A 27,147-nucleotide genomic window follows, 5' to 3' on the forward strand; every position below is an offset into this window, starting at 1 on the left:
ATAACATTTCATTAATACAGAAATATATATATTTTTTTAAAACTTACCGGTAAGTTATAATAATGTGTTAACGATCCCTTTGGGATTCACATACATTCAGTCAAACAACAAATCATTACTCCATTGTACTTTAACTTATGGCACTCTTGGTTTTGGCCAATCCCTTACAATCCTTTTTGTTAATGAATAACTACACAGATATCTATCTCTGCATGAAATCTTAACCGGAGGTAATCTCTTCTCAGACGTGGTCTCGGCTTGTTTTTGGACCCTTATCTTTGGTTCTACATTTTCTCTTTTTGGATTATGTACTCTATACTAGTAGGCAAACATGTAATGTAAACATAAATGGTATCTAAACATATAAATATACACACTTTTCACAATACGCACATTTCATTGGCGCTCTAAAATATTTCAGTCAGAACATCAGGAATTGGCAACAAATCTGAGAGGTCTTAACAGTTTTGGTAAGGCATAATGGCAAAAATAAGTTTTGTTGTAAATATTTGACAATTTTTGAAAAAGTGCATAGGGTATTATCTGCGCTACATTGGAAAGCATAGAATGTGTCTGGTTATTAATTATGTTTTATGGGTTATGACATGCGTTCCATGCCAGCAAATTAGTCTGTGCAGCTAATTAGCTGATATACACAGTTAGTCACGTAAATAGGAACAAAGTGTCTGAATCCGTGATAAATGTAAACTTGAGTTCCATAAGCAGTGGTGATATACAACTGAAGATCTTTACACACATGATTATGTAGGAAATATTAAAAAAATACTTGTGGTAAATACATAGGTTTCACAGATTCATAATTATACTGGCAGGTACAGTCTATTTGACCAAACCCTAAAACCTCCATCTAGACAGTAATCACAGTGTGATGACCAGAATGGTTCCCCTGTGGCAATAAGTGTCTGAACAGAGTCACCTCTGGACATGTGGGATGGGAGCCGGTCCCCTCAGACTGAATGTGTCTCCACTGGAGGAGTGGCGGGACGGAGCGTTGCCACACACCAACGACGGCTCCGCCTCCTTTATCTCCATCGCACGTTTGTAAAGCTCTGCTGCCTTCTCGAAGTCACCCTCTTCGTAGCTATTTACAAACGGAATAAAAAGGCAAGAAAGAAAAATATATTTTAAATGGAATTCAACATTCATGATTGAACTTCTGATTAGCCGAATGCTGCCTCAAGTACTGTACCTCAGCACAGCCAGGTTTTTTAGAGTCTCTCCGACCCGTGGGTGTGAGCGCCCCAAACTATCCTCGTACACTTTCAGTGCTCGCTCATAAAGAGGCAAGGCTTCACTGTGCTTCTTCTGCCAAAGACAAAAAAAAAAATCTACAGTCAGCTTTGCGCTCTACAAAATATTGAAGCCACAAACACTCATTGCAGTCATTCAAATAAAAACAAATATGTGCAAATAGCTCTTAAGAAACATGCAAGTCGGGAATATGTGGAACAGACTGAATGAAGTGTAATGGACAGTCTCACTAGTTGGCAGTAGATCACAGCCAGGTTGACCAGCGCCGTGGCCACACTGGGGTGTTTGGGCCCAAAACTTTTTTCCCTGATTTCCAGAGACAGCTCATACAGCGGCATAGCCTTTTCCAGCTTCCCCTGTACAACACACACACACATCTCAGAAATCAGATTCTCAGCTAACGACAAGCACAGAATGAGCTGCTCAAACATTAAAGTTTCATCGTCAACATGCACACGTGTCTCACTCTGCGTTTGTAGAGCATGGCCAGGTGTTTGAGTGTGTATGCCAGTGAGGGGTGGTCTGGGGACAAGGCCGTCTTGCGGATGTCCAGCGCCCTCTCATACATGTCCTCAGCCGTCTCATACTCCCTCCTCTCTGTGTGCAGTGCAGCCAGGTTGTTGAGGGACTGAGCACAGTCTGGGTGATCCGGACCGAGGACGCGCTGACGCATCTCCAGAGAGCGGGTCAAGAATAGCTTGGCTGCACTGGTGGGGGCAAAGAGTGGGATTTCAGATAGCAATTTTAGATGCATCAGATGTTCGTGGACAAAAGAAACAAAAAAACTAAACAAGAATTCGGTAAAAGGTGCAATTTGAGGGAGACGCAATTACACAATTAATGTCCACAATGCAGAGTGTCTTTGTGTGCATTCCAGCTGCTACATGTATGCCTTACTCCATGTTGTTTTGGAGGTAGTACAGGACACCGAGTTCATTGAGTGTCTTGGCAGAGTCTGCAGTTTCTTTTCCTAGCGTCAGCTCTTCCAGCTGGAGGGCTCTGCGTCTCAACAAAGTGAAGCCGTACTGAAAGGAGGAATTGACAACAAGGTATGCACATCATGAATGATGCATACATGCATATGGAGAAGCATGTGGGTATCTACGATGCTTACCATATGACCTTTCTGGCGAGCAGTCTTCTGACGGATCTTCACTGACCTTTTCCTGAGTTTCTCTGCTTGTTCATACCTGATTGTAAGAACGCCCGGTGTAAGCCATTAAACGAGGGCCTCTGTTATTATTATATTAGAAATTATAACCAACCATGCATGTCAACGACAAGAGAGAACCATTTACTTGTTCTGTTTCTGATAGAGCATGGCAAGGGACTCCAGCTCTCGTGCTACGCTGGCATGCTCGGCTCCGTAGGCATTCTCACTTATCTCCAGGGCCTGCTTGTACAGCTGCTCAGCGTTGCCGTACTTCTTCCACTGAACATAAACGCCAGCCAGCTGGTGCAGGGAGCAAGCTACGCTGGGATGGTCCGGGTCCAAGGCTGTCTCCCTAATCTCAAGGGACCTTTGTAAAGGTGCTACTGCCTGCAAAAACAGAAGGAATACATATGCAATTGACAATATGTGCACTTTCCGAAAAAATATTGTTAAGTAAATAATTAACATGTTTTTTTTGTGTGATTTCAAAGCTAATACTCATTCAAATATTGCAAGCGTGTACACGACCTGGCTAGGGAGGCCCAGGTCTTTGAGGAACCGTCCCAAGGTCTCATACAGGTTTGCCAGCTTGGTCATGCTGTCTTCGCTCTCGCAGTTCTTCTCATAGTGTTTCAGGGAGTCAAAGTACTCGGTGGCCATGGAGCTTTTGTCTTTGCCCACATATTGCCAATAGGCTAGCAGCTCAGAGAAATGACCCCTAGAAAAAGAAAACGCATACCGTCCAGATCCATTCCTAAATAAATGTCCTGTATCAGCTTGTGTGTGTGCATGCTTCTTACCGCTTGTAGAGGTTTTGGGAAACGAACAGGTTCAGGAGGCTAAGCTGTAATTTCGTCCTATCCTCCTGTTGCTGGAACAGCCAGGGCAGCTCATCTGCGACACGCCACGTAACCCGGTCCTGGCTACACGTACACAATGACATGAGTGGTACTGACAGAAGAAGGTGCGTTGTGTTGAATGAGGAGAAGATGAGTACTCTACCTGAGTTGTTGACTGAAGTACTGTATGAGTTTCTCTCTGAAAGCAGCTGAGCTACTTCCTCCACCCAGGAACTCCAACCTTACAGCTTCCCAAGCCTGAAAGACAAACACACACTTACAGACAAAAACTTTACAAAAGGTTTTTATAGTTTTTTGTGCATTTTGTATTTTTAATGACTGTGTGTGCCAAAGCCCAGTTACCTGCAGGTGTTGAAACCTGATGAGCCCACAACGGAGGGTTACAATGCAGAGTCTGTTCAGACGGTAAAGCAGAGTGGACAGGACAGGCAACTCCAGTTCTGGGAAAAGGTCAAGCACCTCTGATTCACTCACTCCATTATGGCTGGCACATACAAGGCACAGAATCTAAGGAGGGACAAAAAAACAAGCACATATTATCTTTGCTACATGGAGAAAGAAAATCCAGATTAAAGTAAACCAGAGAGAAATGACAGCAAAAAACACTGATGAAAACTAAAGGTGACCGGTGCCATGAAGACACAATACAACATGGTGACAGTGTATTTTTGCAGGTCACCTCGGTCATAATGTGTCGCTCTCTGTCTGTGTTGAGGGAGTTCAGAGTCATCTTGAGTGCCAGACGGTAGAGCGACATGGTGTCCCGACACTGTAGACACTGCTCCAGGCTCTTCTCCAGTGACCAACCTGATATACTGCTGGCCGGTCACAAAACATGGACATTTTGCCAATCACAATTTAAAACTAACTTAGCCACACATCCAGAGACATCCACGGCAGACTTAGGAAGGGAAGACCATTTTTAACCCACATAATGCGTGTTTAAGGCCCATTACGGAATGGATTTACTCAACCAAAGTTCTCTGAAGCGAGGAACAGAAACCCCGACCACAATGAAAAGATTTGCAATCATTGCAATGAATCACAAAGTTACCTCATTTTGCATCAGAACTGTTCCGTGATGGTAACTACATTTAGAATCATGAAGCCAGAGGTGACTAACCTGATGATCATTCTTGCCAGGAGTGTGACATACAATGCATTGCAGGTTGATGCAGAGCGACAATGTCTTTCTAGCTTCTTCTCCTGGAACAAAGACACAACATTTATTTGTGGCATTCTACTAAAAAACGTATCGCTGCTAACAATTCCAAATGTCTCCCCACACTTTCAAATCCTTTCAGAGTTTTTAAAAAGGGGGGATGGCGGCATGATAACTGACCTGGTCCTTGGTCAGTTTGAGATCCAGGCTCTGGCACTCTGCATTGACAATGCTCCTGACCTCCCTGGGACTCAGTGGGTCCAAGTGGAGTGTGGGCCACAACCTAATAAGGCATGCTCACTGAATTACAAATGGCAATACTACAGGAGCATATTTGGAAACATATACCACTGCATGGAAAATAAATAAAGAGCAATACAACACGTGTGGTAAATTGACTGGGATGTTTAGAAATCAAACTGTGGGTTTCACCTCCAAGCTTGAGGACAAGTCTCAACTTTGACAGACACCACCACCCGGACGTTGACAGGGAGAGGGTCAATTAGCCACTTCATGTGTCTTTCTGCTTGCTGAAAAAAAGTAGAAAAATAATCGTGTTAGAAGCTATTCTGTAAAAAAAAAAAATTATTCTCAAAGTGACTGAAACGAAACAGTAATCGTCTAATCTGGAGTGTACCTGTATTTGGTCAATGGAGTCGATGATGATGATAATGTTCCCTTGATGGCGTGCTGATAGTCTTTCGAGCCAGCGGGGAAACTCCTCTAAGATCTTACTGGGCTCCATCGACAAGCCGGAAATGGACCAGAAGTGCTGCAGCAGCTATGTGACAACAGACAGAAAACACATTCCCACAGTTATTCAGCAAGACTGTCTTCACTGGAGGTTTAGTCTCTAGAAGAGCCACTGAGAGAGAGCCCTTACTTTGACTGTGAGGCGTTTGATGATGAGAACCGGCTCTGAGCTTGTGGAAAGCGGGCGGCCAACAAAATGATAGAGGAACAAGGTGTTGGGGGACTGCTTCTGCTGCTGCTCGATCCTGAAAAGGATTAAAGAACGAAGATCAGACAAACCTTACAGAAAGTCCTGATGACACATCACACCATTAAAAATAACACCTTTCACAGAGAGGGTCTTATTAAGTTCTTAAGAAGATAATGAAAGATAAACATAATGTCAGAATTATTTTTGTCCTTGTGCCATTTTTCAATAAAGTTAGTAGATTCAAAAAAGACGAGCGGAAAATGACCAAAACTGGCCTGAAAGTGTTAAATTAGGAGAACTACTCAACATACCTCAAAAGCATACAAAGAAATATTTCACTGAATTGAATAAATACGTTCTCACCATTTGGAGAGCAGGAGCGACTTCCCTGAGCCTGGACCACCAGACACCAGCAGAGGTGGGGTGGGAGGTGGAGCAGCTATCATGTCATTTAAACGATCTATGTACTGAGAAGGACACCAGGTACAACACAGACTTACAGTGATTACTGACAGTATTAGACTGGAAGACAAGATTAAGAGAGCTAAAAAGAGTGGGGGGGGGGGACATCTGTTCTACCTTCTGGAAGCCTAACTGAGAGGTGGTGCTGCTGCTACAGGCCTGCTGGTAGGACTCAATCTGTTCCTGCTCATCATGCAGGTCCCACAGCACATCTCCCGAGTCCTCCTCACGTCCCTCCTCTATCCCAGAGTCCGTAGAATCAACATCTGCTCCTTCAAGTCCCAGCAGCTCCTACATAGCGAGAGTAGAAGTGGAAGTTCAAACGCCGACACGGACGGGAGGATTGACCATGTATCACCATGCACACCCAACTTGCAATTGTATTGATGTAAAGACTGATGTTGCTGATAGTCTGTACCTGTTTGATGACTTTCTCCAGTTGCAAATAAATGAGGTCAGCCCCCTCCTCTGCAGAACCACTATGATCCACCACCTGGGTTGATGTTCAAAACATGTAAGCGCAAGCACTGTGTGGCGTCAAGCAACCAGGAAAATACAGAATGTCAACATTAAAAAGCAACAAACAAACAACTTCTGCTTTATTTTAATAAATATATGGCACTCACACAAACCTTGACTTTAGCAGCCTTGTCTGCAGCATTGATCCTTTCTAGCAGTTGCCTTGTGGGTCCAGTCAAATTGTGATCTTCTTCAGTCCTGAGGTAGAGCACCAGTGGATGGCCATCTGGATTCTTCACAAACGCCTCGTCACAATCCTCCACCACAGAGCTACACACATGCATGACTATTGTAAGGACCATATAATGCAAGTACAATCTTAAGTACATGGGGGATATCCGATGGGGATAGGTAGAGGACTGACTGTACCTAGTGACAGTAGATTTGACAAGAAGCACACACACGGAGCTCCTTTCGATCTCCTGCTTGCGCTCCACAGCGTATGAGGCAGCATTCTCCTCTGGGAAGCAGACATTCAGGTAGAAATGGCCGAGACCTTCGCACATTCTGCGTAACACAGGTGAATGTTTCTGCAATGAAAACGCAACGAAAAGATTTACCAGACAACTAAATAATTTCCTGAAGCCTGTTCATGTGTTCCTTAAGAGCAAAGTCCAAGAAACGGCCCCATTAATAAAAAACACAATAGTGCCACAATATAATAATCAATAATAACACAATATTCATAGTTCGTCCACAGTGCCCATTAAACCAACCTTAACAAAGACATCAAGCTCAGCTTTGGTCTCCTGGGTAAAGATCAGGTAGCAGCGCACTGTGTTGCTCCACAAGGCCTGGGGAACATGAGGTGAGACCTGAAGCAGACTGGCCACTGCAGCATCCCAGTCATCTGACACAAACACACAGGGAAAGTTGAATGCATACTTCAAAAGCTATCCGTATGTAAACGTAACTGTACACCCATTCAAAAGTTATAATAAGTAGGTAATGTATGTAGGGGTCAATTTCTCTAAAGGTGGAAGGTAGTTTTCCAGCGTCATAGTAGCCACTATGGCCATGGGGTAAAGATATTTGATTACCTCCGCGTTTCCTGAAACCCACGTGATAATGCCTCCCTTCTTTCTCCAGACTTTTGAAGTTTACTTACCTCTGCTCACATTTGCAAAGGGCCCCTCCACATCTATCAAACTGTTGGCAAATTCCGGTCCTCGAAAGGTCTGTTGCAACTGCATCATGCTCCCCATGGAGGGCTCACTTCCCAGCACACCACCAGACCAGTACTCGCACTGTGTCCCTGCAGCTGAAGACATACAGCGAATACATAATACAAGGCTTTGGAAAATTTCATCATAAAAAACAAGACCTTAAATTACATACTGGAAGGATGGATTCATGAATAAAACATGGTGGATTTCTGGGTCTTACCAGTAACAGTGGTTTGGTTGTCATCTGAGTCAGAATCATTTGGGTCATAGACCTGGATGCCCTGAGCCTGCAACTGCTGCAGTTTAGCCTCCAAGTCCCTCTTGGCCCGCAGGAGATCCTGAATTTCCTTTTCTTTTGTCTCCCGGAAAATCTGGTGGTGATGTATTTACCGGTAGCCAATTGGTTAACGTTGCAATGATGATTACTGGAAAGAATGCTCCTCAGTAACACGCGGTTTGGTTTTACCTTGAACTGTCGTTTTACTTTGTCCCTGTCATGTTCAAAGGTGGCAGCTCTCTCCATAGCTTGATACTTTGCCTCAAGAGCACTCTCTTTTTCTCTAAGGATCTTCTGGTACGTCTTCTGCAGAGCCTGAACATGAACATAATCATAAGAAATGTTAAAACTGTTAAATGTTGTAGCCTTTAAGCTTGTGCTTTGATAAACTAGTATCATCTGAATCTCAGTAGTCTCCAGTTAATTCATTTCACCTGTAGCTCAGCTCTCAGCCTCTTGTTCTCCTCATCCACCTTGGCCTCCTTCTTTTGCATGGACGAGATCTCGTTATTCTTGCTGACACGGAAGATTTCATACTCTTTACGGAGTCGTTCATACTCAGCAGCATACTCTAGATCCACAGAACCTGTGGATTTGAAACTAGCCCCAATCACCCGAGGTCCTCTGCGAAAGGAACTGCGCAGGAGTCGGGCTTTGGGCTTGACCTCCACTGGGATCTCACAGGCTTCCCCTCCTTCGCCCCCATATCCATCCTCAATTACCTCTCCTGGACTGACCAAAGAGGATGCGGTGCCCATGGTGGCAGCCTGTAAAGACAGTTGTACGTAACTTTAGTTAGCTAGCTAACTATAGCTAACGAAACATCTGCCCAACACGCTCGTCACGACATTAATTAGTTTAAAGACTAATAGAACAAGACAATCATTGATCTACGTATTTAGCTTCGACAGAATATAGACTAAAACACCAACTGTTGGTGAAAACATATGAAGCTACGTTAAACAAACAGAAGAATACACTCACGGTCCGCTCCCTTCACAGCTTCTTCCTGGCTGCCTTGGTAACAAGTCATAATACGGGTGCTCGCAGGAGTCAAACTGGGTAAAAATCTGGGTAAAAACCTGTACAAAGCCCATCTCGCAGGTACTGTATTACGCCAAATATTATGTTATAGTAGTAATAGCAATAGTTATTGCAAATTGAAGTAAAATATACTTATTGAAGTCAAATGTGTTATGGGCAATGCATTGTCCTGCAGAACTATGTTGTAAGGGCGTGGGTCTGTACTAAGTAACTATAGGCTTAGATGTACGTTGTACTGCATAAAATATGTTATCTACTCAAAAATAAAGTGTGGTAACCTTGACTGAAAATATCTGACTAAATTGAACTTGTGCCACTATGTCTTGGACGAGTTGCTGACAAGATGACGTAGTCGCTGATAATTCATTTAACTTCCTCAAAAAGTTAAGTTTTCTAAAATTACAACGGAAATGTGTCATTGTAACACGTCTTTAATGTAACATCTGAACTACTGTAAAATGGAAGTTCAGTTTTGTATCATTAATATTTAGGTTACCGTAAAAAAATCAAGATAAATCTTACATCCAATTACACAAAAATGTTTTGCTGGTAAATTATCAAGTGTCCTACAGACCAACCAGAGGAGTATCTTTCAAGGCTCTTCAAGGAGTCTATGTTTAACCCCAGTGACCATTCAACCAAGCTTGAATGTATTCATGTCTGAACACCTCTCTAATGATACAAAAAGATCACAGATTGTCTTAAAATATTTATTATGCACAAAATACTTGTTGCTTATTGATCATCTTCATCTTTTACAGAACAGCTGAAGCATTTTGTCCCTGTATGAATGGTTCAGGAAGAAATACATCACAGGATCCAGTACACCACTAACACAGGTCAGTGCAGATGTGATCCGATTGGCTGTAGCCAGTGACTCGTGCCTTGCTGCAGTCATATGATTGTCACTGTGGCTTCCAATGTATATTACCCTGTTCACATGGTAGGGCACAAATGCAAACAGGAAGTTCATCACAACGAGGATGATCATTCTTATAGCTTTGTCCTTCACTGGCTGTTGCTTGACTGCCCTTAGTTTCAGCAGAATCAGTATGTAGCAAACCACTATGGTGGTGAGGGGAATAACGAATGCCACAATAGTGGAAACTAAAGCCGTGAGAGATGCCCTTTCTAGGTACAGTTTGTTGCAGATGCCAGTTGAGTTGTTGGTCACATTCTTTTTAGAGAAAAGTATAGGACTCATAGACACAATAACTGTCACCCAAAGTATGCCAACTGCAATCTTTGCATACATAGCCTTTCTTACTGTGTGTGATTTGATGGGTAAAACCACAGCCAGAAATCTGTCCAGGCTGATGAAACTCATTAAGTAAAGGCTGCAGTACATGTTAAGGTAAAAGAGGAAGCCTGCTAGTTGACAGAGGACATGTCCGAAAGGCCAGTAACCATTGGACAGGTGGTAAACTATACGCATGGGTAAAATGAGAACGTAAGAGATGTCTGCTACAGACAGGTGCCTCAGGAAGACCTTAAATGGAGACGTGCTCTCTTGGCGAAAGAAGGTCCACAGCGCCAAGGCATTCCCAGGCACAGCCATGATGAAAATCAGGATGTAAAATGCAGAAAATAGAATGTTCTCTTGGTGGGAGTCACTGCCATAGAAGCCCGGTATCTCCTCCTCTGAGATGTTCATTGTTGTTGTGGAGAGGATCAGCCTGTTGCAGCATAGACACAAATAACCTGTTACGATGATAGCCTTGTCAAGTGATTGACACGAAATCACACATTGTGACATCACAACAAAACTAAGAATGCACGATGCGTGTGACAAAAAAGATGATGTTCATGTGACAAAATGTAAACCCACATGCAAAATCATGTGTTAATGAGGCTGATTAGAAAGAGGAAATATCCTCGAAAGGCCAAAGTGAAACCAGTTTTGCAGAACACACACTGTCTTAATCAGCAAACTGCAGTTACAGATTAACAACTTTAAAGTGATGAGAAAAAAAGTGTTTATCAGATAGTTTAAGATTTAAAAACATTTCCAGACTCACAAAATATAAAAATAAAACGAGAAACAACTTTAAAAGTCTTTATTTTCTTTTATGGCAAACACTATCTGGTCGTTGTATTTCCTCTTAACTTACCTTGATGTGATGAACTGCAAAATACATGATCCAGTGCAAGAAGTATCACGAAGTATACCGATGTAAATTAACATATTGGCACCTTAGTTAATGGTTTCAAAATTAGATTTTAAAGAAGAAACTCAATTTGGTGCTCTGTGGCAAATAATAAAACAAATTCATGTTTCAGTGGTTTAAATGCTAAAATGTACAAAAGGGTACACGCTTCAACATGATTTACACTTAATCACCACCTCTGTCCTTTACTAATGAATCATGTAATCAGAGCAAGATTGTATAAGTAAATGTAGGGCATCAAGCCCTCACATGTAGCACTGTCAATAATCATCAGTCAGAATCAGAATTATTATTATCAGTATTATTGATATCATATTCTTACCTTTTAATTGTCGAGATACTTAATTCAGAAGAATGCAGAATTCCTATTGACTAGCAGTGGAAAAGCACGACTGTGAGAAGAGCAAGGTGAAGTGGAAGTGAGAACTATAGAGTACGGCTCTGTTGTGGGTGTTTATTTATTCATAACTATACACGCACACACACTCGCGCAAACACACACACACACAGAGACAAAACAAAACTCAAAAGCTCAATGCATTACAAGCATGCAAGTCTTTATTTTTGCTACTCCAACACAGTTTCTGTCTTTACCACATTGCTCCTTTATAGTATGATTTAAAGCTTTACAAAAATGAGAGAAAACCAGATATTTACAAAACCTATTTGTGCAAACATAATTCTTTTTTTTTACACCACTCTCCTAAAGCATTTGAAAGGCATGCATACAAATACACTTTGGTATGTTAACAAAACTACTTATTTTCGTAGTAGAAGCATCTATGTACATGTGGTAGAACTGATTTACTTTGTTTTAGTACAGTTTACATTTAGACAACAATACATGTTAACTTAACAAACCAAGACCACCAGTACAAACACTGAGGTCAACACTTCAGCCATCACATCAAGAGAGTGCATGTAAATTCCCCTAAATCTTGTGACTGGGTTAGGCCTGAAGTGAGTCATTGTCCAACAACTTTGGCAAATAGGCACACTAAAATGAAAACTTGTATTACTTATGATACCAGTTTTACAAATCTGTAAAAGAAATTGGCAGTTCATATGGGTGAAAAATGTGAAAATAGTCGTAGAAAACAGAAGTTAATAATGAGTTCAACTTTAACGTGTCTGTATACATTATGTATACACTCATAAAAGGCATTTACAAGGGCTGTGTTGAATGTCTGACAACATAAGAAATATAGAAGATTAAATATACTATGGTTATTCAATCTCTGGTTTGAAAAATAAAACACATTTTTTTACATGGTACTTCGTGATTGTACATCAACTCTATATTCCCTATTCATAGCTACAGCAAGAAAAATAGATTTCCAACAACACGAGAGCCTTCCACTTTCATCTACATAGTGGTAAAACTAAACATTTTTTTCGTTCCATTATAAAATATTCTTGACAGAACATGTGGTACACCTCCAAGAAAGAATCAGAATCCAAGTAAATATTTTTTCAAAAATGGAAATTGCAATTCAAAGGAGCTAGAAGCATTGGTGTGAGAATGCCAGTGTCAAATAAAACATGAAGTGGGGGAGTGCATCACTTAATACTTTTACAGAAACTGAAAAACAAAACAGCAAACCAAAACAATACAAAATGAAACATGACCAGCTCTACCTGCTATGCGGTAAAGCCAGAGGGGCCATAATGGGGCTAAGTGGTGTCCTTTGCTGCTGTGGATGTTGGGATGCAGGATTTGCCGCTGCTGCCGTTGTGGGACCTGTAGCTGGTGAAGCTGGGCGTGTGTATGGTGCGGATGCTCTTTCCACCTGGGCCCAAAGGAGTGGGCGACAGAGGGGAGGGGGAGGAGGAGGAAGAGGATGAGGAAGAGGAGGAGAATGAAGAGGAGGAGGAGTGCACTCGACCATTCTGAGTCTGCGAGGAGAACGAGAGAGCTTTACCTGTGTGCTGTGGGGGTGTGGGGAGTTTAAGGGATCCGTTAGACAGGGAGGGGATGTGGGAGGAGGGTTGGGAACCGGAACGAGGAGCGTGAGAGGACAGGATGTTGGATTTCATTACAGAGGAGGAGGAGGAGGAGGAAGAGGAGGAGGAAGAGGAAGGGTTAATGGGATTAGTTGCATCTGAGTTTTGCACAGACTGGGAGCTGCCTTTAGTAGAGCTAGGATAAAAAGCAGGGATTTTAGAGGTGGGTATAGTAGGGGAAGTAGTTTTATGATCCCCTCCCACTCTTTTAGCACTTCCGTTAGCCTGCAAACAGAGATGCCAAAACAGATACTGGTTGTCAAAAAAGAGATCTGGTCAAACAATACATATAAAAGGCAAGACGATGTTAAAAAAAACTACAAGTTATACACATAGAAACGCACTAAGACTACACAAACATTCATATCACTGAGACACAACTATGCATACCAAAACATAAACAGGTCTGTTTTTACTCGGTTAAATGAAGAGTGAGACACATTGGACTGAGAGACATGTTACCAAGAAACAGAACACTGCAAAGGTTAGACCGTGCGATGGCAGACAGGAGGGACATCTCTACAGACTGCTCGTGTTAGAGTTAGGCCTCGTAAAAGGGCTGTGGGGGGAGATTCACACGGTAAAGATGCATAGGAAGGCCGGAGAGAAATTGATAACAGCTTTAGGAGTTTGAAGAGTGGGAGCAGACAGGGGAGATGTGGGCTGGTATTCCACTGAAACCGACGGTGCAAGATGGTGAGTTGTGGCTTGGTCTTGAGGGTAAGGAAATATATCACTGTGAGGTTAAGAAGCTGTGCATTAATGTTGGGTTGAGCAGAGGTGCATTGTGAGAAGGGAGGAGCATAGCCGAAAAGTCAGTTAGGTTTGTATTTTAACATTTAGCCACAAGCATCCTGGGATTTTGCAACACTGTTTAGGAACTCAGCTGTGATGGGAACGGGAGATGTGATGACAACTCAGATGATGACAGTGTAGGATTCTGCTTTTCTTTGCCATTTTTCCTTTTTTTGTTTTTGTTTTTGTTTAGTCACCAACACAGTGAAAACCATGAGCAGTGTGGGCATGCAAAAGCATACAGTACGGTGATGTTATGGGGTAACAGTCAAAAGTCAAACATGCCTTCTTGTCAGAGCAGACTCGAGAGAAACATTAACAAATCCACAGTCGTCACCACGGTGACTTTATTTCTTTTTTTAAAACACTTGAAATCTCACAGCGTTGACAGTGTTTTTTCCCTCTAATAACACATGCCTCATGTTTTTGATCCCTATACGTTTGATTCCTCTAGTCTCTGGTAAGGCCCTACAGTAAAACTACCTGTCGGAACTGCCTCTGAGCGTCCTGCAGTTTTTGCTGTTTTCCTGCTTTGTCAGTAGTACCCGGCGACTGCCTGGACTTCGCAGACAAAGGGACGGGCATCCGACTAGTAGGGGAAGCGACACTGGTGTTCTGCAAGGGGATCCAAACGAAAAACAAAACAAGAAAATAAACAAAAGAAAGAAAAAAAAAACACACACCACAGAGGAAGTATGAAAAATCAAGGCACCGACAGGTAACACCTTAACGATTAACACCAGTGAGAGATCATGCACCCAGTGGGACCATACACCTTAAAGTCAATACACAGTAGTACATGCAGTCAAGAATAAGGAAGATATCAGAGCTCAATCATCATGAGAGTGTTTTTGATGATGAATTGCCACTTGCTGAAAACCTCAGCGGTTTAGCAATGAACTGAAGGAGAAACACGGTAGCCAGGAACCCAACAAAATGCCACCCCCAATCATGTCACCATGATTTCACAGAGAGAGAAAGCCACGGGGGGCATTTCCAACGTTTCGAAGCACCTGTGGAGTGGATTAATGATTTTGTATTTTCAGTGGTTAGGGTTGGAGTGAAGGTAGGTTGTAAACTGAAAAAGGTAGGACCCAAAGCCTCCCGGAGCAACAAGAGCTAGAGAGAAACCTGTCGTACGATGGTGGGGGCACTGGGGACAGTGGTGGTGGTTGTGGTAGTAGGGATGACTACAGGGCGAGGAAGCAGTTGAGGTTTAGTCTTCTTCAGCAATGGATTTTTGCTGGGTACCTTAGGACCTGGCCCTCTGGAGGTAGGGAGAGAGGAAGACCTCTTCAGCCCCACTCCTTCTGAGCTTGTCCCATACTCTGCTTTAGCTTCCTCCGTGCAGACTGGCTCCCCAGGGGAGCGTGGTCCCATCTCACTGATGGTGGTCTCCAGCTGCTTGATGGTCTGCTCCAGGCTGTCCAGTGTCTTGTAGGTGTTCTTCCGGATCTCGTCCGTCCTGTAGAGGGAGTTGGAGTTCTGCCTCTTCAGCGCAGCTGAGTCTGTTGCCTTGGGAGCCTCTGCAAAGGATTTTGAGCGTGTAACCTCAAATCTCTTAGCTTCTTTGTGCTGCTTGATAGTACCGTCGCATTCCTCCTCATCTTCATAGACAACCACCTGTATAGTCTTCTTCCCTGACTTGGTGCCAGTGCGAATCGCCTGGGTCAGCGCCGCCAGCTGTTTCTTAGGGAACCTAAATTTGAACTTCTTCTTAACATCCTGCTTAGCATCACTATTTGACTCCAAGTTTCCTCCACTGTCCGTGAGCTCCGATATGGATGATGAAGATGAGGATGATAAGCTAATGTGGTCCGCAGTGACCGTTGAAGTGCCGACGTTCTTGCCATCAACCACCTCGGCCCCTCCCGCTTTAACCTGCAGCCCACCGCTCCTCTCGGTGTCCGACTCCTCGCTCTCCTCCTCGATGCACTCTGCTGCAAGCATCCTGTCCAGTTCGTCCGCAGACTCAAAGATGGTGGACAGGCGCTTGTACGCTGAACGGATGTCCATGGGCTCGTCAAAAATGATGATGACAGGCTTGTTGTTGTAGCCATTATCCTGTTGCGCATTGGGTCCTGCGGTGGTGCTCGCTCGGTAAGTGGCATTACCTACAGTGACAGTCTGGACACCTTTCTTGGCATTGACCAGTTCCTGGTACTCGCCGCAGGAAAGGGCCTGAACTTTGGTGTTAGTGATCATAAATGCTATGTTGTCAGGCGGTGGAGGTGCCTCTTCTCCAGGCAAGTCTTGACTGAGACTAGCCTCCTCATTACACTCCTCACGATTGGATTTCGATTCTGGTGGATCACTGTCCTCACTTGGAGCCTTTTTTGGTGGAGCAACAGAACTTTTAGGCACCTCTCTTATGGTACTGGTTGCTGTGGTAGCCGCAGGCTCAGGTATTATATTTTTATGAGAAGAAATGCGTTGCTGGATGACTTTACTTTTCTTTTCAGTGAGGATTTTTCCCTTCTCCATTTCTGCACTGGTCTTCAAGGATTCGGAGCATTTAACTTGCGTCCTTGGAAGTTTGAATCCCTTCAGTCCCACCGGCTTCGGTGATATAGGTGGGGGTGATTTGGGTGGTGGAGACAGTGGCTGCTGCTGCTGCTGGCTTGGAGAATTGTCGTTAACATTGACATTTGACACCTGTGATGGAGGCTGTGTGGGCTCTCGGTGTTCGGGGGTTTCCTCCGTTCCTGACGGGGGTGGATGCTCTTTGGGAATCTGACCAGTCACATAGTATATGACCTGAGAAATGAAGAAGTAGCTGTTTAAAATCTCTCAAATCTAGAACATACATTAACTATTCTTTGATATAATGTGAATATATCAATATAAAGTCATACACACCCCTTGGCTGTGTCGGTGAGTAGTATTCCCATTTTCATCTGTGTCTGGATCTTTATCATCTCGAGTGGGCTCAGAGCTCTGCTAGGACAGTTTGTGAGGGAATAATATTACTGTGCAACTGGTGTGTCTGGTTTGCTGTTGGATTAGTGTGAATTCACATACGTTACTGCAGTAGTATCCACAGAGTCAACACTGCATTGGACAGTTACCTTCTACAAGGCAACGGCAAAATATATACAGCATGTAAGCTGATACTCGTACTGTAAGACAAGCTGTTCTGATGCTAAATGCCATATATCAAAATGCATGCAGGGAAAATGAATCAATATTACAGTTTAAAAAGCCAATACTGCAAGCCAATACTAACAGCCAAATCAGCTTCTTTTGATGGCTAAACACTGTCTTCTTTATTTGCCCTTCGACGATATACAATACATAAATTAAGTTTTCTTTTTTATATGTTTCCTACTAACCTGTATACATCCTGTTTCCTGTCTTGTTCATACAGTATACTGTTGATACTATGCAAAGCGCCTCTCACACTACTTTCACTTCAGTGAAATCATTTGGGCCACAATCTTTGCAACATTACCTAAAGTGCAATATTTTACATTTTATTGTGTACAGTAACTAGTAGCTTACCATCTACTCATGTACTTCTAAACTGATACTTTTATTTGATCAAATGTTTTAACTTGGCTGTGAACTCGTCCAATTTGTTGGACATATTCGTCCTCTTTGCCACATCAATTGACAAAAGCTTATCAAATGTGCATATTGTTTAACATGGTGTGAAACATTATAGGGTTGTGCTGGTTATATAGGTGTAAAGCTGGGAAAGCAAACTGAAGTCAAGTTGTGCAAAGACAAAGAGAAACAGAAAAGTAATCCCTCAGAAAAGTACAAGTGGTGGAGAGCAGCATGCATAGTGGCCAGACTGACCTAGAGTGAACCAAGTCTGCAAAAACAGGTTGTGTCCGAGAGCTTTGTTCTGTCAATTGTCAATCATTTAAGAAACATTTGTTCTGTTGATTTTGTATGAAAACATGTAATTAAATAAAGACACAAGACGATTTAATTGCCTGTAGAATACAGTGCCGAGGTCTTTTTATTGACAAGAGATAATTAAATCAGTGGCAAAACACATCGTTGTCTGGTCCAGGCGCACAAAAGACAGCATCTTTTCAGAGGCTTCATGTTATGCAGACTTAATCCTGAAATATATTTAAGCTGAGATATCCAGCTCGATGAAAAGAGGGAAGGAAACTGAGGCGAAAAGGAAAAAGGAGCTTTTTGGAGGCAGTTGTTACAGGTTTCCCTCGAGCCAAAGCAAGTGTGCAGAAGTCGCAGCAGGGTTAAGACACGGCCATCGATTGTATCAGACAGTGGGCAGAGGCAGAGCCAGAGGCAGGCAGTTAGGTGGGTAGCTGTGCGGCGATGTATAATTTACCTTTTTCTCTTTGAGGGGCAATAAGGGCCCCGGTCTTAGTTCCCTGATTTGCGGTTCAATTCGAGAAGCTGGTTCTACCACATTTTTCACCCCTACATCCTTAACCGTGCACTTCTGGAAAACCTGAAGAGTGGAGAAAGGTGAAGGGGAAATGGGAACAAGGATTTTGAGGAGGGAGGAAGTTTGAGTACCGTCGCCTTTGTCACAGCTGTAGAACCTGACACGTGACAAAGTTAGATTCAAAATCAAGGAGTTAACTCTTTTGGCAGCTGTGAGTACTCATCCTTTGCCACCAAAACAGCCACCATGGGAAGAAATGACAGACCCACTCCCGCAGTGCAGAAATGAACCAAATCCAGAGGACTTTACACCTATTGGATTGTTTTGCTCACGTTTGAGGGATTGTGTAGGTGTGTGAGTGTACATATGCATCTAACCTGGAGCTCTGCCATGATTTTGTCCCCTTCATCCTCCTCTTCTCTGGTAACAGGAGGAGTGACGGGGGGAGGGGTGGCGGGCTTCGGCTTGGTCTCTGGCGGAACCTTGTTTGGCTTTGGTAGTGGACTGGGCGGTGGCGTGTCCTCTTCACCCTCCTGTAAGGAAATGATTTAGTCATTACTTGCCTAACCAGCCAGGATAGTTTACCCAATTCATCCAGTCGTCATGCTAAGCTAAGCTAATCACCTCTTGACTCTTGCGCCATACTTAGTGGTGACGTGGTATCAATCTACTCATCTTACTTAACTCTCAGCAAGTAAACCATTTTTATGCATTAAATGCATTGTATTTTTCACAAAAAGAATACAATGCATTTGTCATTAAGTATGTACAATGGCTAAACACTGTTACACACACAGTGGAGTTTAAAGGTGCAAGATCGGGAGCATTCCGATTGCCTCTAAAGACAACCACCTATCAGACTGACCTGAGCCGAGACGGACTCTTTCCTGCTGGTGAAGACCACTTCGCCGGAGCGCGTGGTAGTCATGCCTGAGCTCGAGCTGGAGAAAGTCTTCCTTGGAGGAGGTGGCGGTGGAGACTTGCTTGACTTTTCAGACCCCTGCTTAGTAAAGCTGTCAGTGGGGGCTGGCTTGGTGGCAGTCTTGGAGGGTCTCTCCGGTGCAGGTTTGGCTGGTTTCGCCATCACAGGCTTTGGGAGTTTCTCAGGCCCCTTCTTGCCTGGTTCATCAGAGTGAGGCTCAGACTGGGGCTCTTCGGTCATACAAAATAACAGAGACAAAATTCTATAAGGGGACATACAGTACTTAAAATGTGTTCATACGTATGTCAATAAAATGTCAAATGTGTGGAATCCATGTTCGTGTCTTAAAGTTGTTAGATTTGCACCTGTCGGTGACTCCACAGCGTTGTGGATGTCTGCTTGTTCTGCAGTGGCATCAGGGGTCAGTGCTGGGTTCTCTTCCACCTCTAGACTGGGAATGCCCTTCATCATGTTGGCCTGGGCTTCCTGGAGGATCTTGTCGAACTCTTTTCCATCATAGTGACCCATGTTCTGCCTCCTCTCTTCCCACTCCCTTTCCGCTGCCTGCAAGGGGAAAATTGGAAAAGAGGGGGAGAGAGTTCCTCAAAAGTCCTCTGAATCTGAGGAAGGAAATTATTCATTACAGGCGCTTTAAAAGCCAAATGAATGCCAATCACAGTAATTGAGTTGACATTTACAGGATGCTCATGAGAGGAAAAAAAAATGACCAGCTTTACAATGTTGGATACAAATAAATCCAAATGACAATTATAAGGTGGCTAAATGTACCTTTATGGAGATAGCTCTGTTTTTGCTCTTGTCCTGACTGCTCTGGAGCTCCTCTAAGACAATACCCTGGGGGGCAGTGCCGTTCCCATTATTCACTGGGTTCCCTTGTGTCTTCTTATGATGGGCAGGACTTGGTGGATCGGAGGCTGCCCCCTTGGGAGAGTCCCGGCCTTGACTCTTGCCCGGGGTGGGACTGGGGATGTGTGAGGGGCTGGGGGTGAGCGGTGGACTGGGCTGAGCTGTCAAGGCTGCAGACTGCTGGGACTGCTGTATGTGGACCGGGGAGCTCTGGACATGATGGATGACCACCGGAGAGGAAGGCATCACCTCTGATTTGATGGTGGAGCTCTGGGGTTCCAGCGGGGCTGATGTGGAGCCAGGCTGGACTGATGGTGCGGGAGCTTCTGCTGCTGCTGAACAGCTGTTGTCCACTGGGACATTAGCAGAGGGATCAGGTCCTTTCTCAGTAGCACATCTGCACAGAGGAGGGAAACAGTATACGATATAAACCATCGAGAAACCACTGTTCTTCAAATGTTTTGCTTGCTCAAAAACTTAAATTCTTACAACACTGGGTTACTCACTTATACATGATATTAATATTTTTCAAAACAATACATAACATTGATAGAAATCCATTTGCAACCAAAATGAATATGTACCACCAAAAGCTATGCTGCAAACGTGGTGGCTGGCCAACATGGTTTGGCGACTGTTTTTGGGTACATGACAAGCGATTCGTGGAGGGAGACTGAGAGAAAAGTTGAGAGTGAACCCGGTATCTGTGACATATTAAAATGGAAATGAGGCGCTGTCGTCCCCGCCACAGTAATTCACTTATCGGTTCAGTGAAGGCGATGGAAGTGTATCAAGTTGGACGCCACACTCCACTGTCTACAGCGAATGACCTCTTTGACGAGATGAAGGCGTAATCAAACAGTACAATCTCGCACATCATAGAAACCTGTGAGAAGCTCTGCAGAGTGCTTTTTGTTTTTATCCTCTCTCTCTCTCTCTCTCTCTCTCTCTCTCTCTCGCTCTCTCTCTCTCCTCATACTCCAGCACTCGCTTTTTTTCTCCACCCACCTTCTCAGACTGCTGAGTGTGTCAGTCAGGCTCTTGACCCTTTTCAGCATGCTGTCCAGTTTATGAGGCTCCTCCTTCAAAAACTTGACTGCTTCCACTTCCACCCTGAGCACAGACCGCATTCGTGTTTGTAGGGATGGGAACTCTCCTGAGGGAACACACCGAGAAACATCGTTACCAGTTGTCATTTTACATGACTACATTTGAGCAGTAGTAGTTATTCAATCATATTGCCCAGCGCTATTGGCTTATATTATATATTTATTTATATGTCAGGCCAGATTGCTATATACAACATTGTACCGACTAGTGAGAATATTCTTTGTTGTCTTACCTTTGAGCCCTGCCAGAGATTCTCCCAGCTTTCTCAGAGTCACTGCTCCATCCTCCACGTCCTTCAGAGTCACTCCTCTCTGTGTCGCTGCTGAGTCTTTCTGCAGGGAGCCTACGTACTGCTCCAGCTCACTGCAGAGAGGAAAGAAAATGCACATTTTTTTTGAGTTTATTTGTTTTCCTACAACAATTTTTCAATAAATAGTGTATGAATCTTTTAAGCATGCAGCATGTTCAACAGCGGAATTGAAAAATGAATGGAAACTCTTGATTAAATGTTTTTATGTCAATATGTAAATCCACTTCAGGGACTCTTTGTTTCTGTTACACTGATATCTATCTACATTTTGATGCAGAGTAATACTTTTCACACTGTTATGAACATTTTATGTATTCTTTACTAACACCAGGGGGCAGGACACAATCATTTATTGAGGATAACGTACAGCGATACTGATTGGACAAAGGTGAGAGCTGACTTTGGGACGTGATCCATCAAAAAAATAAGAAACTAGAACATATGCAAAATATGTACAATAATTAACACTGACAATAATAATTTCCACGAAGCACTTCATTTTCCTGTCGCCATTAGTTTGCTTGTATTGGATGTCATCCCACAACCACAAATGTTTACACACTGAATGAGGGCTTATTTGCATAGGAGCACTTCCTCACATAGAAAACACACAGTACGCTGCTTCCCAACAAACCCAGTGCTTGAGACAAAAAGGGCTACTCTGCAGGGAAATGTGCTGAAAGATAACATTGTGTGCAGTGTTGGATTGCATGAGAGGGACTAAAATGGTGTTTCATTGTGGCCCGGTACCCCTGAGGAACCCTCTTTTACGTAACTTCCCTAAAGGGGGTGGGAAAGGTAATAAGGAGACAGTGTGTTAAATGCCCTGCTATGCCGAGGCCTGCTGGTAATTGGAATGATGATGGGAAATACCAGCCTCGGACAAAGGAAATCAGATTTTACTTTTTTATCGAGCCTCCCACAGACAAAAACAGATACAGTACGTCTCCTACGTTTCTGTGTCAGAGTGTAGGAGGCAGCCTTTAAACATCCTTGAGATATGAAGTACTGAAGACAGCCATTACTCAAAAAAATGTTCCTTTCATATCCTCTAAATTAACACTATAACTGAAACTGTGGGTAAGGGATTCAAACATGTGACCTAACCCACTACCGTACTTCGATCAATGCTCTGCATTTTTGCCCTGTGGAAGCTCTGTCACCATCATCAATACTCTCATCTTACGATGACAAACCATCCTTTTTAAATCAAATTAGTTTCCTTGCTTTTCAAGTATTCCTGTTTTTGGATTACTGGCAAACGAGTGGTATCAGTTTCATTATTTAAAGTACTGGGGCTTTTCTGTTGCGACAGAGCCATACAATTTTACAAAATGTGCCCTTATAGGTCATGATAGATTTAATTCTCCTCTTGAGAGGGCAGTGGTTTTCACACCACATTCTCTAACTTGTCTTAAAGCCAAGCAACCCTAATTACCAAACCTTAATTAAAGAGCCAGCAGCTGTGTTTTGCTGACTCACAACTGGCTGAATACCAAGGGTAACAGAGAGCTTCTTCCACTGACTTCCGCCTGTTCAATTCTCAAGTCTCCATGAGCTGTTGTATTTACTGGAGCATGTGTCCACTACTGTCTAGCAAGACAACACTGTTTGACCTTGCCTGTAAACATCCAAATAAAAAAAAAAGATTCAATTACTGCTCCCTGTTGGCAAGATGAAGCAAGTGAACCAAAACAAGAGCAGGGTAGTTGCTCCACAGTTGGGCCCATTGTTCGAGCCTGCTGTCTCTGAGAGTCAGGAACTGCCTGTATAAACCTGTGAGCTGTAATTTCGAGGGCGTTGGCTTGTCAAAGACTTTAGCAGTGAATAGCACAGGTAAGCTGATCAAAAATGAAGCCTTTCGGGGATTTCCTATAAATAAAAACACCTTGACTGGAGTCGCATGGGTGTGTACTAAATCACCTCTAATACGTACAACAATACACATTCAGTAATGAATGCAAACAACCATATCTGTCCATGTTAGACGATGTAAAGCACAGCACCTGTTATGGAAGTGAATCAGGGAATTTTGAGCAGCCTTACCCGAGTTTTGTGAGGACACGCTCCTCCAGACCCAAGTACTTGTGCCTGTCCTCCTCTACCAGAGCTCTCTGTCTCTGCACAGGGTCCTCCAGGCCTCGCATGGCCTCTGCAAGTTTAACACTGATTTCCTGCTCTGCCCACTTCAGCTGGACTCGTAATGCCTCTTGGTTCTGGACCTGAGGGGATGCACACAGTGGGAATGAGATATGAGAGAACCTGAACTGGCAGACCAACATACAAAGCCGTAGTGGATGCTAACACAGTGGAAATGAATTAAAAAGGGGACTCACCTGCTGCTGTCTCATCTGATGGAGTTGGATCCTGAGGTCAGAAACATTCTTTCTGAACTGCAGGAGGTTGACTTTCAGAGGAACTGGACCCTTGTGTAATGGAGCCGCGCTGCTCTTGGGAGCCAAGACTGGGGAACCACCTGTGGGGGGGGGGCAAGTTAAAGCTTACTTGAGAAACAAAAATCGAAATAACACAGTAGAAATGACTAGACCGATTAAACAGGCCCGTTAAAGTACAATTGTATATCTTTTACCAACTCATACTTTCCGACTTCACTCAACAAATGATTGGTTAGATTGTACAAACGCATTTTCCCTGGCCAGCAATGATTGCCCAACTGTCTGCGTCTGTCTTTTACCCTGCACAATAAGCAAACATATACCGGCACTAAAATTGGGGCTGCACCTCTGAAATGTCGGTCAGCTGATTTCGACATTTCAGTCACCACTAGAGGTGGAGAAGAGGTTGAAACCATGGAAACTAAGGGATTCAATATTTGTAGTTTGGGTGAACGTCCCGAAATGGCCAACAACAACAATAATTGAACTTTTTTTTATTATTTTGGTCGCACATCTAAAAACAAAGGGTGTCTTTTGAGGCAGTACTAAGTCCATTTAACATCAGTTAATAAATAGATCTAATACATGTTTCCTCGGAGTGGGTTGAATTGATGGCTTGAACGTTAAAGGCTGGTTTGAATTTCATTTTTTAATGCTGAGAGCACCACAAATGAAATCACATCCACCTCCATTTTATTGGCTTTGAGACCGAAATCTCCATCAGTAATATCTCAAAGCGTGGGCAAATAAAACCGAAACCATGTGCTTGGCAAGGTAACAGCAAGGTAAATGATAAAACGTTTGTTTTTGAGTTTGCAAGAGCCAATCCTTTCACATCAGAAACATGAGGTCCATTAAAGTAAGTCGTGCACCTACCTGTGAGTTACACAACAGGTCAGGCAATGTTCAGAGTGCACTCTAAGCTCCCTTGACGCTGAAACTCACCCAGTAAAAAAAAACCTTTGTCTTCTTAATCCCAAAAACTCTATTCACAAGATATCTCTCACATACTGTCCCACAGCTGCCTCGACCTGAAGTACAGGTTACAATGTACACTGCTGGTGGTGTTTTGGGCCTTGGGGACACAATGTCCATCAAAAGAAGTGCAGGCTGTGTTGTGACAACGAAGAAGCATTTGAGCAACGGGCAAAAAAAAAGTGCCACTCTCTCAAACCGAGATCTGGCCACAAGACCACTACAGACTGAATCGCTGAATCATCTTGGCAGGCTTGAGAAGTAAGAGCGTCTTGTTTTAAGTAATGCTTTGAGGAGCTTGTGTTCGCTCTGCAGGCTCGCGTCTCTTATCTCCCATTAAAGTGGGTGTACCGTGCGGAGTAAAGGACTGTAAGGAAATACGAAACGATGACAAGCAAAGACGCCCGACTTTGTTTTCCCTCCCTCCAGCACTGCTCATTGCAGAGTGTTGACTGATGTGTGGGCTTGTCTGCACAAGACATTACGGCACTAAATCGCTTCAGAGTAAAAGAAACTAATGAAACAGAAAAGAATTACAATGATACTAACCTGAGCTATGTGCACTGTGGGCTGGAGATGATGTCTTCGGTGGTCCCTCACTACAGCCAGAGAAATAAAATCATAAGAGCAGGATTTTGGTTGCGAAAAAAACAAACAGTATTTGGGGAACTTTCGATTTATAGGTTTGTATTCGTAAGAACAAACACAATACAACAACGTATGATGGGGAAAGACAAACCAGAGAGGTTAAAATGATGTTAATGATGTTAATAACAAGCTTCATCAGAGTTCAACACAGCATAAAAACAATAAAATCCACAGCAGTCACAGACCTTTTAGACTAACTGACAAGCAAACATTAACACAAGGAGAAGATTGAAATGCAAAGAGTTGAAATGCAGCCAGATAAACCTTAGTGGCCATTTGTTTAGAGAGCAAATGACTTCAATGTCAGATTCACAGTCAAACCTATTGTCCTCTTCACCAGATGCCATTTAGCTATTTAGAGTGTTTGATATGGCCTTCATAGAGAGGACACTTTATCTTTCCCGCTCTGGCTGGATAGGCAGGCTTTTCATTTGAAACTCCATTTCCCCTGATGCCTCACTATACTGTGATTGCTTACCTTAGTAGCTCCTGGGTGCCACTAGTGTTTGGCTCCTTTAAAAGTGCATGCTGAACAAGACCAGTCAAGCTGGCAATCTGTTGCTCCATAGCCTTCATTCGCACTCTGCAGAAACATCAGAAAATTCTACTTTCAACACTGAGGCCTACTGGATATTACAGCTGCCACGAGAGCACATATTAGCTCAGAATGAAAACGGGAGGGCTGTAACAGGACAAGCAATTGTTTTTCATTTCCTTTCTTTTTGTTATTTTGTGGAATTACACATTCTTTTTGGAATTGATTTGGAATTATGTCCCGAGTAAATACTGACTCTGGTCTAATACATAGTTTCTGAATAACAACAGTGCAACACCACTTGAGTCAGTATTTTCACAAAAAGAAAACGCGTGGGTCCAAATAGAATAAGCGAGATGGATGACTCAAGACAAGAAAAGAACCCTGAAGTTCAGACCGAGGATGTGTGTTTTTCAAAACAAACAACAGTGCCTCACCAAGTTGAATGAAAGGACCATTCGAAAATCACACTCATAAGAAAGCCAAACACCAGAGGGGTGAATAAGGGACCTTTCACTCAGGTTGGAAAAGAGAATAACGTTTGTTTTCAGATGTCATGACTTATCTTGAGGAAGGATATGGGGCTAGCTGAGGGCACACAGGAGACTGGGTGCTTTTAGCTGTGCTATAGACAATCGATAGACACCAGGACTATGTGAACACAGCAATGCCTAACCTCAGCGTCATAGAGTATATTTCACATGAATAAATTCTGTGACAGCTGTCGAGCCCTTAGAGTCTGCACTATGTTTATTTTGAAAGTTAAGTACCATACTTTCCCATTCAAATTCAAACTCTCTTCCCTGTTTCCAGGGCATTTCTAATGGGGGGTTTGGACCGCCCAGGTGGTCCAGTCTGATCTGTTTGAATGATTGGGGCCATTTAAAATATTGATTCAACCTGGTCAATGTTTTTGTTGGTTTTCCTAGGTACGCATTGTCTCTGTAACCTCCCCTTTAGTGAAACCACGTGTGCCTGGCAAAGTGGCTTAGCATCCCCTTTTTCAATGTTTATGTGCTCACAGTCAGTGGATAAACCTAATCCAGGTACCAAAATGTCTGCTGGATTATCCAGACTGAATAGACTCTGCAGAGGGTTTGTCGTTAGAACAATAGTCACAGAGTAAGAGAAAAATATACAGTGGATTCGTGGAGTCTCCAGATACTACACTGTTTCAGTGGTGGTAGCCA

The 27,147-nt window shown here is 43.3% G+C and overlaps 3 protein-coding genes across 13 annotated transcripts in view; all 3 read right to left on the minus strand.

Moving 5' to 3' along the window:
* Positions 1–99: 99 nt before the first annotated feature.
* nphp3 (nephronophthisis 3) lies at positions 100–8,832 on the minus strand. Of its 2 annotated transcripts, none has more exons than XM_079292091.1 (28): positions 8,799–8,832; positions 8,249–8,581; positions 8,004–8,129; positions 7,758–7,908; positions 7,480–7,632; positions 7,088–7,221; positions 6,741–6,901; positions 6,485–6,641; positions 6,271–6,345; positions 5,970–6,143; positions 5,754–5,857; positions 5,331–5,445; positions 5,085–5,228; positions 4,880–4,977; positions 4,628–4,730; positions 4,409–4,491; positions 3,965–4,100; positions 3,628–3,792; positions 3,428–3,522; positions 3,226–3,348; positions 2,954–3,143; positions 2,571–2,812; positions 2,387–2,462; positions 2,170–2,297; positions 1,739–1,979; positions 1,503–1,628; positions 1,211–1,326; positions 100–1,102 (listed from the first exon to the last, which is right to left on the minus strand). In XM_079292091.1, exons 2-28 carry the CDS (start codon positions 8,570–8,572, stop codon positions 934–936), a joined length of 3,909 nt encoding a protein of 1,302 aa, XP_079148217.1. In that variant the 5' UTR covers positions 8,573–8,581; positions 8,799–8,832; the 3' UTR covers positions 100–933. The 2 variants fall into 2 exon arrangements, with proteins under 2 accessions (XP_079148217.1, XP_079148216.1); XM_079292090.1 differs by having other exon boundaries at positions 3,965–4,103.
* Positions 8,833–9,606: 774 nt separating this feature from the next.
* Positions 9,607–10,512, minus strand: LOC306794335 (uracil nucleotide/cysteinyl leukotriene receptor; the record flags this gene model as incomplete). Its single annotated transcript, XM_079292368.1, has 1 exon — positions 9,607–10,512. The coding sequence occupies one exon, from the start codon at positions 10,510–10,512 to the stop codon at positions 9,607–9,609; it is 906 nt and encodes a 301-aa protein (XP_079148494.1).
* Positions 10,513–11,567: 1,055 nt separating this feature from the next.
* The window catches only part of kiaa1217 (KIAA1217 ortholog), a gene marked incomplete at its 5' end in the record, with an annotated part of 74,417 nt that continues 58,837 nt past the window's right edge, over positions 11,568–27,147 (minus strand). For 5 of the 10 annotated variants that reach the window (XM_079292195.1, XM_079292202.1, XM_079292201.1 and 2 more), the window contains 15 exons: positions 11,568–13,255; positions 14,309–14,440; positions 14,966–16,582; positions 16,685–16,765; positions 18,135–18,257; positions 18,572–18,727; positions 19,060–19,346; positions 19,482–19,680; positions 19,906–20,380; positions 20,992–21,139; positions 21,326–21,456; positions 23,450–23,625; positions 23,740–23,879; positions 25,324–25,373; positions 25,901–26,005. In XM_079292195.1, coding sequence (XP_079148321.1) covers positions 12,701–13,255; positions 14,309–14,440; positions 14,966–16,582; positions 16,685–16,765; positions 18,135–18,257; positions 18,572–18,727; positions 19,060–19,346; positions 19,482–19,680; positions 19,906–20,380; positions 20,992–21,139; positions 21,326–21,456; positions 23,450–23,625; positions 23,740–23,879; positions 25,324–25,373; positions 25,901–26,005 — 4,375 coding nt within the window. In that variant the 3' untranslated portion in view covers positions 11,568–12,700. The remainder of the gene's footprint in view (positions 13,256–14,308; positions 14,441–14,965; positions 16,583–16,684; positions 16,766–18,134; positions 18,258–18,571; positions 18,728–19,059; positions 19,347–19,481; positions 19,681–19,905; positions 20,381–20,991; positions 21,140–21,325; positions 21,457–23,449; positions 23,626–23,739; positions 23,880–25,323; positions 25,374–25,900; positions 26,006–27,147) is intronic. The other 5 variants (XM_079292197.1, XM_079292204.1, XM_079292198.1 and 2 more) reach the window with 5 other exon arrangements.

Source organism: Melanostigma gelatinosum (genome assembly GCF_949748355.1).
Source record: "Melanostigma gelatinosum genome assembly, chromosome: 20".
Lineage (NCBI taxonomy): Eukaryota > Metazoa > Chordata > Actinopteri > Perciformes > Zoarcidae > Melanostigma > Melanostigma gelatinosum.

What these genes read in the sequence shown, in the direction of transcription:
- nphp3 (XM_079292090.1), bottom strand. Translation starts at nt 8,572, where the DNA reads ATGGGCACCGCATCCTCTTTGGTCAGTCCAGGAGAGGTAATTGAGGAT. An exon ending in AGCTTGATGTCTTTGTTAAG is followed by an intron (nt 6,902 to 7,087) that starts GTTGGTTTAATG and finishes TTTTCATTGCAG; the next exon opens with AAACATTCACCTGTGTTACG. An exon ending in TACTTCAGTCAACAACTCAG is followed by an intron (nt 3,349 to 3,427) that starts GTAGAGTACTCA and finishes GTGTACGTGTAG; the next exon opens with CCAGGACCGGGTTACGTGGC.